At 54.2% G+C, this 14,591-nt stretch overlaps 1 protein-coding gene and 1 pseudogene across 3 annotated transcripts in view; both read right to left on the bottom strand.

Annotated features, from left to right (window-relative positions):
* The window catches only part of SCAPER (S-phase cyclin A associated protein in the ER), a 166,046-nt gene that overhangs the window by 11,602 nt on the left and 139,853 nt on the right, over positions 1-14,591 (bottom strand). For all 3 annotated transcript variants that reach the window (XM_070400670.1, XM_070400669.1, XM_070400671.1), the window contains exons 28-29: positions 12,236-12,473; positions 10,409-10,558 (exon numbers count right to left, since the gene is read on the bottom strand). In XM_070400670.1, the coding sequence (XP_070256771.1) occupies positions 10,409-10,558; positions 12,236-12,473 (388 nt within the window). The remainder of the gene's footprint in view (positions 1-10,408; positions 10,559-12,235; positions 12,474-14,591) is intronic.
* LOC138998312 (large ribosomal subunit protein uL4 pseudogene) lies at positions 5,805-7,669 on the bottom strand (annotated as a pseudogene).

The raw sequence follows: 14,591 nt of genomic DNA, 5'->3' as shown, positions 1-14,591 counted from the left end.
CCTGGGACCGAGGGGAGCAGGCCCGCGGAGGTTCTATCCTGTTACATAAACGGAAACCGCCCGGCTCTCCTCCGACTGTGACGGCCTGGAGTGCTGCCAGGAGCCAGGAAGTGAGCGAGCAGACAAACCGTCCATTCATCCGATGTTTACTGAGCGTCTGCTCCGGCCGAGTGGGACGAGGCACCTGGAACGGGGTGGTGACAAGTGAGAGCCATCCCTGCCCTCGAGCAGGACCCAGTCTTCCCACAAAGCCCATCTCTTCTCCTTGCAGGGAGTTCTGCAAACTCCAGCTCAGTCTTCCGATTCTCATGTCAGAAACGGGGCTATAAAAGTGAATCCGTCTCCCAGTCGCTCGCTGTCAGCTCCATGGGGACGCTGTGCCCCTAGTACCTCGCATGGTGCCCATCGCCGTTCCTGCAAAGAGCAGGTACTCATGACTCTGGGGAGGGAAGGGATGAGGACCAAGCTCAGGTTCCCAAACCTACATCCAGTGCTGCGATGACCCATCTTTGCATTTGCAAGAACAGCTGGTTGGGTCCCTCGGCCAGCACCCCACCGACTCCCAGGCTCCTGGCACTGCGGTCCGAGAGCAGGGGCAGCTCCTCCCGGCGCCCTACGAGCCGGCCTCTCAAATCTAAGGCCACCCAGTTCTGTTGGTCAGTGTGGCCGGGGGTGAAGTCAGACAGAATGTGTACAGACAGCTAATCTCACCAAGGCAAAGTCTTCATGCCTAAGAATTCTTGTTTTGTTTTCCCTTTTCTTGTCAGAGACAAGATGTCCTCACCCGAGGGGTGAGAGCAGGTGTCTAGACATCTGAATGCACCAAGAGAGACAGCCGCGACGGTCCGTAGATCGTTGGAACAAAGCATATTTTTGTAGCAGAGCAGAGACAAAGTCGCGTTGCATTCCTTCTGCGAACAGGTCCTGCTGCAAAGCTCCAGCGAGGGTGGCCAGGCCAGCGCATCGCTCCTGACAAGTCCTGTCACACCTGAAGCCAGACAGTGACCTTCATGAATCATCACACACACACACACACACACACACACGTGTGGTACCGGAGGATTAGGAACGCCATGACAGGACATGTGGGGGCAGGAGTGGGTGGCGGAGGCGCATACCGAACAATGCCTGAAGGTTCCAATACTCCTAGGGGCTTGGAGAGCTGGTGGCCGACCTCCTCCCAGGGAGCCCCTGGGTGAGTGAGGGTCATCCACGCAGCGCCTGGCCACCTCCCAGCAGCCGACGGGGAGCGTGGGTGCATTCCCCGAGCACTTACCGGCTGCCCAGCACTAGTCTGTGACAATTTTATTTAATCTTAAAAATATAATAGCAGTCACATCTCTTTGTAGTTCGTTTACTGCTTTCTCAAGTGAAATAAATGGTCTCTCGGATTTCCCCGCTTTCATCTCTCTGCTCTAAGTACCGGAGGATAAGGTTCCAATTAGGGGCCATGAAAGGCTCCCCGTCATTCATGTCAGGCGTCTCCCCGTCGCTCCCTCACACCAGCTCAGAGCACCTCTGGGCTCCGTGGTGGGTTTGAGAGAGAATTCCCTGGGTGTGAGGTCTCCCTTCCTCCGACCTCTGGGCCCACGGTGCTGAGTGGAGACCCTCTCACTGCCTCCCCGACCGCATCTGGTGGCCACCGGGCAATGTGTCCTGCTCAGCAAGGCGTGGCCCTGGGAAGGGGAGGGCAGCGGGGCCAGAGCAGCGAGTGCAGCCCAGGGACCCCGACGGGAACCCTGGTGCTTCTACATTGTGGGGTCCCCACAGGGCCCCTGTGCAGGAGACGTAAGCGCTCTCAGCAGCTGGGGATGCTCTGACAGCGGAGGTGGCTGGAGGGAAGGGCGTGTCGGGGCTGAGCGGTGGGCACTCGGGCCTTTTCCCCGTCAGAGCAGGGAGGCCCCCATGATGAACTCGAACCACACAGAACTGGCCCTGGCTCTGGCCCAGGGACTGCGCGCCATCTAGTCCAATGTGCACGGCCGGGAGGTGGCAGCCGCGTGGTTGCACTTTACAGATGAGCAGCTGAGCAGCGGCACCGCAGGGAGCGTCCGCCGGGTGCAGAGCTGGCTGTGGGGCAGCTGCCCGGTGCAGAGCCCACTCCCTCTCCTCAGGCTACAAAACACTCCCCGCGCCTGAGAGGGAGACCGCTGACTGCTGCCCGGGCAGGTCTCTGAGAGGTGGGCAGCACCTGCTGACACAATGAAGGGTCCCAAAGGGATTGAAGAAGAATCCTTCAGAATGCCGCACCAGCTTGCTGCGGAGATGGACGACACGTGCTCTGGGGTCTGTGAGTGCAGACCCTCCCACAGTGCGCTGGCTTGGAGTGGGGATACACCAAAAGGCTTTTAAAAAACATCCGTCATCACCATCACAGATCTGCTAGGACAATGCACCAACGTGGTGAGCAAAGACCCCAAAGGCACCCACTCTCCCTCCCACCCCCCACCTCGTCCCCCACCACACGTGAGGCAGGGCTGGGGCGTGAACCGTGCTCCCTCATGGCAGTGTTTTCTCACAACAGGATTTGCCAAACACTAAACAGAAGTTTCCTCTGGTTCTCAGAATTATTGGCTCCAGCAAAACAAAACTAAGGAGTTTCTTTCAGAATAGGTCCGAAGATAGTAAGTTCTAGTGTCAAAGAAACGGCTCTTACATTTTTAGCTAAAAGTCAGTTCAGGAGGTTTGGTTAGTGAAACAGAAGTGCTGTATCTTTCAAAATCTGGGGCCATTTTAACCTTTTCTGCAGTATCATGCCTAAGGGTGATGTGTCACCTTCACATCTGATCCTTCATTCAGCAAATATTTACCAGGTAATTGCTACCTGCGTGGCACTGCTCTCAGTACCGACATTTAGTGGGACGGCTGGGAGTGGGAGACAGTCAACAGGGAAATGTCAGGGGCAGGTGCCACCAGTAGGAAGAAAACCAGAGCGAGGTCAAGAAGAAACAGGACCATGGCCGACAGGAAAGGAAGCCTCTGGGAGCAGGACAGGCGGCAACCATGTCCCCAAACCTGCTGGTTTCTGAGGGAAAGCATTCCAGGCAGAAAGCAGCCAGGAGACCAGTGGCAAGAGCAGGGCTGTGACTGCCGTACTTAGAAAACGGTGACAGATACCTACGTAGGCTGGCCTGGCCATGACCTCCCACGCGTCTCACATGATACAGTCACACTCCATCAGACAGGAAGGTAAAGCCCCGAGAGGGAGGGACTCAGCAAGGCCACCCGGCTGTGCAGCCGGGACAGGACCCACGACCCTGGCGGCCGCCCCAGTCGCTGTTTGACGGCATCGGCGCCTGTGACCCACAGGGTTTCCCGCTCCCGCTCCCGTCTCAGGAGGGCTTTCCATCTCAGCGATTATTTAAAAGGCTCCTCTGTGCCCCGGCCGGTGACTCGGCTGGAGGATCACCAAAAGGCCAGTTCGATTCCTGGTCAGAGCACAGACCTGGGTTGCGGGTCTGATCCCTAGTCGGGCACATATGGGAGACGACCGATGGATGTTTCTCTCTCTCTCTTTCTAAAATTAATGAAAGCATATTCTCGGGGGGTTAAGAACAAAGGCCCCTCCGTGACTGAAGACGAAGGCAGCCCAGGTCCAGCCCGGCTCAGGCGCTCACCTCCGACAGAGCGTCCTTCTGATCTTATTTTCTGTGCACACCCCACCGTCAGGAGAAGGCTTCCCGGGGGGCAAGGACGCGAGGCCTGGGCACCCCTGACCGGAGCCTGTGCAGAGGACCCCGGTGAGGGGTGCAGGCCGTCTCCCCGTGCGTCTCCTCTGCTCGGCCCAGTCCTGTGATGGGGGAGCTCAGGGAGGACGACGGGCTGCATGTCCCCCGGGCAAAGGCAGGTCCTCTCTTGTGCTCTTAGTCTCACAGCCGCTGCCGAAGCAGCTCGGTGGACTCCCCGCTTTCTCAGTCCAGCTGAGATGAAGCGAGGCTAGTGCTCCGCCTCACGGCTCCAATGCTGGGTGGTGACCGTGTTTCACTGGAGTGTTCAGACTCTGAGAGGCTGAGGAGGCCCGTGAAGGAAGGATGGCCGGTCTGTGCGGCCCTGAGCGTTGCAGGCCTGTGTGACGCCAGGAGGCGGCTCGGTGCCGTGGAGGGGTGATGCAGGGCGAGCCCAGCGGGCAGCAGCTGCCTCCCGAGCTTCCCTGCGACTGTCCCCCTCACTCCACACAGCACCTGGGAGTCGTGGCCGCGTGGCCCCGCTTCACAGATGAGTAGACGAGGCTCGGCGCTCGGTAGCCCGCCAAGGTCACAGCGCCGGACAGCCAGGGCGTTCCCAGCCGCTCCCGTCAGGCCCACACCCTTGTCCTCTGTGGCATCTGACGTTCAGGAGGTCAAGGATCACGTCAAAACTTCAGCTGCAGACGGATTCAGGCTGTGCCTGCACCAGGCCCTGAACTGCTGCTGCCCCGTCTGCAGGCGGGAGGGTCTGTGGGAACACGGTGAGCCAGCCGCGGGGAGGAGGCCCCTTTCTCAGCCGGGCACCCCAAGTCACTGGCCATGCTGGTCCTGGGAGGTTCGGGCTCCGCCGAGGCTGCGTCTGCTCCGGGCATCGGCCTGGCAGCCACAGGCTAACGCGTGGGGCTCCTGACAACTTCTCGGGTGGTTTGTGCAGGAAAAGGGCCCCTGACGTGAGCACGTGTTGGAAAGCTCACCGGAGAGATGAGGGGAGTAAACAGTGCCCTTTATTTGGATTCGGTGACCTGGGCGACGTTCTCTGCCATCAGCCAAACTGCCAACTGGCAAGTGCCATTCTAAGCCCAGCCAGGTCACTCACTAAAAGTCTTAAGATAAATATTTAAGCAAAACTTACTTTTAATTAGGAAATTTATTTTGCAACTGATTGAATTTTACTTTTGCGGGGGAAAAGCCGTATTTTTCTCTGAGCTGTAATATTGAGAGTAACTCCAAAATGGTTATATTGTTGACACCCCTAGGCTCATCCTCAGACGTGGTATTTATTTTATAAGAGGAATGTACGTGTCACACAGAGAGAGGAAACAGAAAGCCGGATGCAGCGTGACAGCCACAGAGCGAGCTGCCCACACTCACTGTGAGAGCAGGAAGGCCTGGGACCTGGAGGCCCCTCCGAGCCCACAGTGGCCTCCATTCATGGGGGACAGGCTGGGGAGTGTACACAGGGGTGTGACCGAGGACCCTCTCCTTGGAGAACAACAAACAGTGAGAATGTTGGAGCAGGACCTGGGCTGCCTCTGAAGGCTCGGAGCTGGAACCGGGCTGGAAAGCTGTGCCTGGGAACACACCGCTCTGCGACCCTGAGCCCCGAGGGTGCACGGCTGGGAACAGCCCTGCTCTCGTTTGCAGGGAAACGGCCGAGGGGAGGACAACAGACAGAGTTTAGGGATGATCAGTCAATTAATGTTTGGGTTTTCTTACTAAATCACCAAATCACACAAGACCTGGAAAATGCAGGTCACAGCTCAGGCCGATGTCGTTTCAAGAGCCTCACCGTCCAGCTCATGCTGCTCTCCCCAGGAGCCCGCAGGAGCCTGGGCACATGCAGGGCGGACGGTTACGTGACGCATGGACTTCCCCACAGAGGCACTGACGGGGACGCTGGGCCACAGGGACCCTTCCCTTCAACTCCTGTAAGAGGTTCGGGCTCTGACAGCTGCACTCTCTGGGGTCTTTCCAAATGAAACGTCCGTCACTAACGAAAATGAATATGCAAAGGCGCTTATTCCCCATACAGCAGTACGCAGGCAGTCAAATCATTTGTCACTGAGTTAATGTAATTATCAGGGCACTTTTAATTATCCCATATAAAATGCAAATAAGGTGAAGGGCTCACAGCACATGCTAATTGTGTTCATTATAATAATTAAACGGGAAGAAAGTTACAACGAGTCCTGACGTGCCACACAATAGACGGATGCTTCTGATTTGACCCAACATTTTAATTAGAGACGGCGACCCTTTGGAAAGGCGACCCCCCACACGCGGGCACCACTTCCATGGCAGGCTGTCTGCTGAAGGCGCCCTGGGCGTGAGGGCTCGGTCCTGCCAGCTCACAGACTGAATGGGTGCCGGTCCTTCATGCAGAGCCGTGAGCTGACAGCACAGCGTGGGCCTGGCTCATGGGGGAGCATCCAGCACCATCCACTTTTTTTTTTTATGTTTCTTGTCGCCTTTGCTCATTTTTATTCAGAATTAGCTGTCCACAGTGGCCTGAGCGTATGGAACAAACAAATGCAAGTTTACGCCACAGGCTTCTTTCTTCTGTGGTGCGTTTCCTTTCTGCTGGCTTCTTCTCAGCGGCTGGTTTCTTGGTAGCTGCAGCCCTTTTCCCCACCAAAGGCTTCTTCTGCTTCTGAAGGCCAACAGCCTTCTCTCCTTTCTTCCCGACCACAGGCTTCTTGCCTGGAACCCCCTTCTCATCTGATTTGGCTCCCAGTGCTGCTGCTGCTTTGTCCGCCCGCAGCTTGTGGTTCTCGGCCTGACGAAGAATGGCGTTCCGGCGCATGGTCTCTGCACATGGGTTTAGCTTCCACATGATCCTCAGGGTTTCCCGTGGATTCTCTTCAGGACTCTGCGGTGAATCTTGCGTGGTGCTCGGAGGGCTCTTTGGATCTCTGGGCTTTCCAACATTCTGCTCACGTCTGTACTGAGCATCCTGTGCAGGGGAGGCTGTAGTTACTCTTGAGGGGGCAGCTCTACGCCAAGTGCCATTCAGCTCATCTAACCTGCAGAAAGCACTTTCAGTCCAAATGCAGAAACGGCCCACATGCCCTCCAGGTGCAAGTTTCAAAATGTTCAGTTTGCTTACATTAAGCAGAGTGATTCCAGGGATGTTTCTGAAGGCTTTGATGATACCGTTGTCCTCATTATAGATGATACAAGGTCCCCTGCGCTGGATACGACGAGGTTTCTCGTTTTACCCTTGCCAGCCCTCATTTGCTGAGGTGTAGACCTTTTTTATATCATTCCAGGCCTTAGGTTTCTTAAGAAGCAAAACAGCCTCCTTGGTTTTCTTGTAGCCTTCAACTTTATCTTCAACCACCAAAGGAAGTTCAGGAACTTCCTCAATACGGTGACCTTTAGACATGACCAGTGCTGGTGAGGCTGAGGCAGCGAGGGCAGAGCAGATGGCATATCGTTTCTGTGTTGTGTTTACTCTGCGGTGCCAACGGCACCAGGTTTTGGTTGGTGCAAACATGTGGCCCACGACACATATTTCCAAAAGCACCCTGGCCAGAAGGATGAGTTCCACCACCTCGGACTCTGGGAACTCGAGCCACAGCTCTGCCAGTACCCCAGGACTCGGCACTGGTTTGATGACCTGCCAATTCATGACAGCATAGGGCTGTCTATTGTTTTAGCGCAAGTTAAATTCACAATATCTGGTCGAATGGGAGCCTTGAACACAGCAGGCAAAGTGACATTTTTGCCAGATGTTCCCCTTTTCAGAGAACACAGGTATCAGTGGATGAGCACACGCCATGGCGGGGCGAGGAGAAGGCTCCCACAGGAAAAGCCATCCACTTTTAAAACTGATTTTATTGTGGCAAATATACACAACATGAAAGTTACCATTCTAACCATTTTTAAGCCTACGATTCAGTGGCAGTAAGTTATCCACAATATTGTGCGGCCATCACCATTATCCATTTCCAGAACCAATCTACCTCTTAGTTGGACTCCAAGGTCCAGCCCCAGAGGGAAAATGCTCTCTCTGAGATCACTCAGCCAGGGACGGAGTGGGGTTAGGCTCCAGGCTTGTTTCCTAGCCTGTGGTCCATCCGGCGCTCATCAGACACACACTCACAGCTTCCCAGGACCTTTGCGGCTCCGGAGTCAGGCACACAGATGTCCAGGCGCAAGGACTCGCAGGGTGGCAGCGTCTCAATGCCTGGGTACCCTCCCCGCCCGGGTACACGTCAGGGATCACCAGTAGATGGGGCTGTGGACATCTGATTGCCTTAAGCGACACGGAATGAAATGAAACGTACACGGGGTGGTCTTTGCAGGACCTGGAATCTAGTCCTGTCTTGTGGTTCTTACGTCATTTCAGGGCTGGCATCACCCCAGAACCCCAGTTCCTCACTGTCCATGAGGCAGGATAATTCCTGCACTTACAGCAGCACTGAAGGGCTCAGGGGGTCCCAGGGCAGCGGATGGGAACGATTTATAAAGAATTCCACAAATATCAGGGATCATGCTTAGAAACAGCATCGCATAAGGCCCAGTGTCTCCGTGTTTGACAATTACTATCGTTTATATTTCTGATGATTTCTGCTGTATTTTTACCCTATTCTTTCTTCTCAGAGATGCTGCACCTCAGCCACTGCCTTGGGGCTGAACTGACCTCTCTGACCTTCCCCTGAACCGGAAGTGGATGTCCAGGTTAGTATCCAGTCCTTCTGGGAGGCAAGGGGTTGACGTGGGATGTCTGGCTCTTTCCACCTTTCTGATTTCTTCCTCACAGCGAGCTCACCCTCAACAATTATCCACGCGGCACTGACCAGCACCAGGTCTGTCTCCTCGTGTTGCTATTTAATGTGTTTTCTTGTTCCCGCGTGCTCACTCGTTGCTTGGCCGCAGGCCTAGGTCGGCTGTCACAGGCCACCTGCAAACACCAGCTCCCTGATCCCATTCCCCATCCTGTCTGGTGAGCCCAGAGACTGGGAGCAGGTGCTTTACCTACAGGAGAGGACTAGTCCGTGACCAGCATCACAGGAAACCTCTCGGAAAGCCCACACGATTCCGAGCTCTGTAATTCTCACCACAGAGTGGTTAGCGGAGCTTGAAACTGTCCCGCACCTTGGCTGCCGTGAAGAAACCGCCTGTGCGATGGCGTCGGGGCCTGAAGGGGGCGCGCTCAGCACCACCCAGCACCCAGCACACACCCTGCCTTTCCAGCAGGAAGGGTCTCCGCCACCAGCGAGAAGGTCTTCTCCTCCCCCAGCCACACACCAGCCAACGGAAACCTGGCAACTCAGCCAGTGAGAAGCATCGCCCCCATGAGCGAAGCGCTTCCGCTCCTCCGATGGACTTTTCTCCAAAGCTCCCCTGCGGTCCCCTCCCTTTCCTCTATAAAGTAATGTTCTCATTTGTTTTCTGGACCTACCGATAATAGTCTTTTGCTACAGCATGCTTATCCAGAACTGCAATTATCTGTTATTCCCAAATGAACACATTTAAAAAATATATTTTGTATTGGTTTCAGAGAAGAAGGGAGAGAGAAAGAAACAGAAACATCGATGATGAGAGAGAATCATCGATCGGCTGCTTCCTGCACACCCCCTACTGGGCATCGAGCTTGCAACCCAGGCATGTGCCCTTGACCAGAATCGAACCCAGGACCCCTCAGTCCGCAGGCCGACCCTCTATCTACTGGGCCAAATCAGCGAGGGCTAAACACATTTTTGCTGATAAAATAACTAGCAGTTTTATTTTTAAGGTCCACAGAACTGAACTTTGTGCGGTGGAACTGTACACAGCAAAATATTACCACACACACAAATCACTCGCCTCTGTAAGTGCAGCAGGTGTCATGGTAACATATGGTAAACAGCTTAAAACAGGAAACTGTTAGGTCAACCATGGGCTGTCCACATAAGAAATAGCCATTCAGACACTAAAAACGATACTTGTGAAGAATGGTTCTGTTATAGGTTAAGTGTCTAAAGCAGGACAGGAGTGTGTGTGCAGCATGACCGCAGCTACGTAAGTATATTCACAGAGGGGTGGCGGGTGGGGAAAGGTACAACCTTCTAGTTACCCGATAAAAACGACAGATAAATGAGGTTGTCAGGAATCACTATTTGATATGTTATTTATGCCATAACTCTGGTTTCACAGATAAAGTGAAATACAGTGCTTTATTATTTTTTCACAAAATCTGTAACACAGATCTCCCAACTTCTTAAAGCAGCAGAATCCTATTTACAAATGAAATCTTGCTCAAAAACCAAATAATCAAAACCAAAAGCAAAACGACTCAGGAGCTGCCTCAGGTCCCCTCCACCACCAGCGGGCAGGCGGCCCTGACTCCGGGCGGGTGGCGGAGGCCGAGGGCCAGGAGCAGTGCCATCAGGGGCTGGAGCCCTGGCTGCAGGGTGCCCAGCAGAAAGAGGCTCTACCTCACCACAACAAGAAGTCTGCGGAGACAGGACCAGAATCCCACGGCAGGAGAGCAGATGCTGCTGTGTGGCTCAGCAATGTTTTATTAAAACATTTCCGTTGTCCAGCTCTACAAGGGGCCCTACTGTTAAATTAAGGCTGACCCAATCTCTTTGGAGAGAAGTCAGAGACTTCCCGACTTCCCTGGGGCTGCTGGAGGCCCTCACCCAGGCCAGATGGGTGAGCCTTTCTTTCCTCACTCCCATACCTCACTCTCAGCGCTGGGGGCGCAGCCTCCGGAACCTTCCGGGGCCTCTTACCTGGTTATCCGGGTGGTTGACAGTGAAGTAGCCCACACAGACGATGACCTCGTGAAGCAGGCTTTCACAGGAGACGTGGCTGCAGTGGCCCAGGAGGGAGCTGGCGATGTGCCGGAACGCGAGGGACAAGCCCTCCGCCCCTACGATGGACTGGCAAAGGCAGAGAGCGGTTAGAGCACCCCCAGCGGAGCCGGGGCTCCGACCGTGAGACCGGCCGCTCTGCCACGGCCGAGCCGGAGAAGCACATACAGTCTCTGAGCACAGCGCTTAGCAGCCCCTTGGGGATTCTTGTGCTAACAAGTGACTATAATAAACGCAAGGTGTAACCTGCAAAGGGACAGAAGGCAGAGCAGACCAAATGCCTGGGCCACACGGACAAGACACCTAAGCAGGGTTATTTCTTCCCTTTTTAGGAAGTTATTTTTTCTCTTTGTACAAATAGTCTGTGAAAAATTTGGAAAAGTATCAAAATACGAAAAATCGCCTGTAAATCTATCATTTAGCTAACTTCCAATACTTTTTTTCCTGGAGAAAACATTTTCTTGTACACAGGGATACAAATAATTCTAATTATTTACTTATGCTCAAATAGAAACGAAAGATAAATAACTAATTATTCAAATACACAGCTCTATAAGCCCAAGGCTCCCAAAAGAATGTAAAACACCCAACCATCAGCCTCTGTCCCCCCAAAACACCCCCCCAGCTCTGAGGCTTCCAGGGCCTCTCTGAGGGCTAGGGCGGTGGGCGGTGGGCACGCGGGAGAGCCGGGTCTGCCTGCACAGCCGGGGCTTCTATTTAATAAACATGTCAAACAGAGTGACAGGAGGGCAAAGGGGAGAGGCGAGCCCGCAGAAAAGGCCCGCAGCCACACTGGGGGGAAGCCTGATGCTGGCTACGGGAAAGGCAGCGCTTCAAACACATCTGCGATCTGAGGTCGGGGTCGGCCTGAAGCAGGCCAGGTAGGTGGCGGCTGGAAGTTCCCATGAACCCGCTTTGCCTGTTGGTGGTGAACAGCCCGTTAGGAGTGCTGTCGACACACAGTTACTGCTCAGTGTGTGTCTTCTGTCTCGGTGTCACTGCCCTGAGACAGAACGTTCCCAGTCCCGGGGGGACTTGGGAGGCCCCTGCCTTTTAAATCAAGCAGTGACATCTTCTCGCTCGGCCCATTTAATTAGCTGCGTCCAGCATGCTGCGACCCTGCGCCCTCCGTTTAACCTTCACTGATAAGTGCGGGTCAAGGGGCACGTAAGTTTGAATATAAAAATTAAACCAATTTTTCAAGGAACCTATATTTCCTTTTTAGCCAGAATTAACTGCCTAGTCAGTACATTGATTTGTTTCTTGAGACCACCTTCGATTGTAAAAAGTGTCAGACCAGACGATATACAATGTCCGGGACCTCAGGGCCATCTGTGCCAACATGAATTCAGAGCGAAACCACACTCTGTACTGAAGGGACAAAAATATTTTGACAGCCTTATTAGTATACAATGAAATGGAAACTGTGGAAAATATTCTAATGAAATACGTTACTACGGCACAACGAGGCTCACACCATAGCACACAGCTTTGCCGCTGCAACACTGAACTTTCCCACGCAACGTGAGCCTCAACCCTTCATCCCCACAAGCTGCGTTGGTCCGCATTTCTCGAGGGCCTACTGTGTGCGGGCTCGCAGCATCCTTCATGTAATCCTCAGACTGTGAGTTATCTCTTTATCGAAGTTTATTCCTCCTGCCCGGTCCGGAGGAAGACCCTCACATCCTAGCTACACTGGACATGAACTTGTGGTCGGTCACACCAACACCAGCCAACGCTTCGTACCTGAAAAGCGGGCAGGTCCAGGGCTGCAAAGCTGTTGAAGAAACGCAGACTCTGGATGGCCACCTGGACCGTGTTCGGAGAGTAGCTCTCCGTGGGGCTGGCGGTGCCGGGGTCCGCGATGGCGCCGTGGAACAGGATGCAGTAGAGCATGTGCAGAACCCCCGCGAGGTCTGTGGCCTGAAGAGCCGCTGTCAGTCCTGTGAGGTCCTGGCGATTGCTGTCGAATATGCTGTACGACCTGACAGAGAAACATGCGACTCTTTGCCTCTACTTCCCGGATGGCAGCCTGTCTGCCGGTCGCGGGGAGGACGGGCAGGCGCCGAGAGCAAACCATCTGAGCTGTTAACAGGGAGCAAGAGCCCTCGAGGCCTCCCTGCCGCTGTGCACACTGAGCACACGGGGCCAGGGCTGAGGTCGCCACCAGCCTCCGGTCTCCGAAGCCGGGCAGCCCTGCTCTGTCAGATTCCAGGTCTGGACAGAGTCCACGGCACTGCTGGGACCAGAGGCCGAACCCAGCATGGCCTCCTCAGGACGCACAAAGGGCACCCAGGGGAGGCAGCTCTCAGGCAAGCAGAGGCCTCACAACCCACGGCTGTGCCGGGGCCCTGTGGTGGGCAGACATGGCAACCCCCTGGGGCAGTTTCACCATCAGGGCAGGGTGTGGGGCCAGACTCCCGAACAAGCATCTGGATGAGCAGCCACGGGGCAGCATGTGGGGGAGCCAGAAGCACGTGCTGGGAAATGAACTCCTGGAGCCAACGTGAAGCCAGGGCTTGCACACCCATCTCACCCCTCAGCTCGGGTCCCAGGAAGCACTGACTGACCAGGAACCTGCGGTGCTAGTGCCATGGCTGCCAATCATTCACCCCCCCTCACCCCCCGGGAAACAGCACCCAGATTGCCCTGAGGAGGCACCTCCAGACCTAGTGACTAGGTGACAGGCTTCAGGTCATACAAACGTGCTGGTGGCACGGGCAGGGGACTCCCAAGGACTTTGCAGGATGACCTCTTCCCCTCCATGCCTCCTTCTCTGACATCAAATCTCGGACGAACTGAACACTGTTAAACGAGTACACAGACTGTAATGTAACCTTGCACCATCGTGGAGAAGCTTTCTATCTGACGGGACTCAGTGAGAACAAAAAGGTAAGCAATCGCACTGATTTGCTCACGGGCACCTCAGAACCTTGCACGCTGTGAGTGTGTGTCCGTTGGCCCTTCCTCCCCCCACAGCCAGAGAGGTGGGGGTCAGACCCTGACGGGAGACGGAGCAGAGACTAATGCGTCTGAGTTTATTATATAGGTTCCAACAAGGGGTCTGTGTTTGTTTAGCACCGACTGCCTCTGAGAGCCAGTGACAAGTCAGAAGACATTTCTGCCTGAAGCCTCGGGGATGAGTGACATTACGCTGCTCAAAGTCCTGCTGCTGTGAATGAGAAGGCTGCCCCCCCCCCCCCCGCCCCCATTACTGCTGGCGCTGCTTTTAAAGGGACTGTCAGCACACCCACATGCAGGTATTCAGGAATATGGCTTTAACATTTAAGGCGCCTTAATACCTAGTCTTTCCAAGCATTTATCAGATGACATGAATTCACCGCTATTACTTTTTCAAAAGAGTAAGTATAAGAAAAAAAGTCAGTAAAGTCATCAGAATACGTCCCCCTCTCCCTACCCCACTCCACTATCGAGGGAAACGCTAATCATAGCTCATAAAGAAACACACCCCAAGATCTTCGGCAACTTTCTCCTGATGGAGCGAAAATGGTCCTTCAGAAAAATCAATCGAGTGAGCGTCCAAGAACTCGGACTGAATGGAGACGGCTCAAGGCACACACGTGTCACTGCTTCACGGAGAAGACCCTTTCCCTGCAGGGCGGGGGGCGGGGGGGGCGGGGCGGGTGCTGCACGGCCATCACAGCCTAGTGCAGTCCTGAGGGGGCTCGAGAGAATGTTTACTTTTGATTTAGTCTGAAATGCAGATCATTTGTCCACGAACAGGCCACTGGCTTCTGTTGGTCTTAACTGTCAGTTATAATCACTTTAAGCCTGAATGTTTATAATAAAAAAGGTAAAAGGCCTCATTCATGTCAGGCATAAAGTTTTCTTTTAAAAATACATGGAAAACCTAAAAAATCAGATCTGAGATGTTGTATATTACACTCTGAGATCTTCTCAGTTTTATCAGATTCTGTTTTATTTTTGTTGCTGTTAATACTCACCTGAGGACATTTTCCCATTGATTTTTAGAGACAGCGGAAGGGAGGGGTAGGGACAGAGAGAAACATCGATGTGAGAGAAACACATCGACTGGTCGCCCCTCCTGTATGCTCCCAACCAGGGCCAGGGATTGAGCTGA

This window comes from Myotis yumanensis, unplaced genomic scaffold (genome assembly GCF_028538775.1).
Source record: "Myotis yumanensis isolate MYYU_CA2020_CCGP unplaced genomic scaffold, mMyoYum1.0.hap1 SCAF_20, whole genome shotgun sequence".
Classification (NCBI taxonomy): Eukaryota; Metazoa; Chordata; class Mammalia; order Chiroptera; family Vespertilionidae; genus Myotis; species Myotis yumanensis.
Note: the sequence above shows the minus strand (reverse complement) of the source record. Positions and strands in the feature narration are given on the sequence as shown.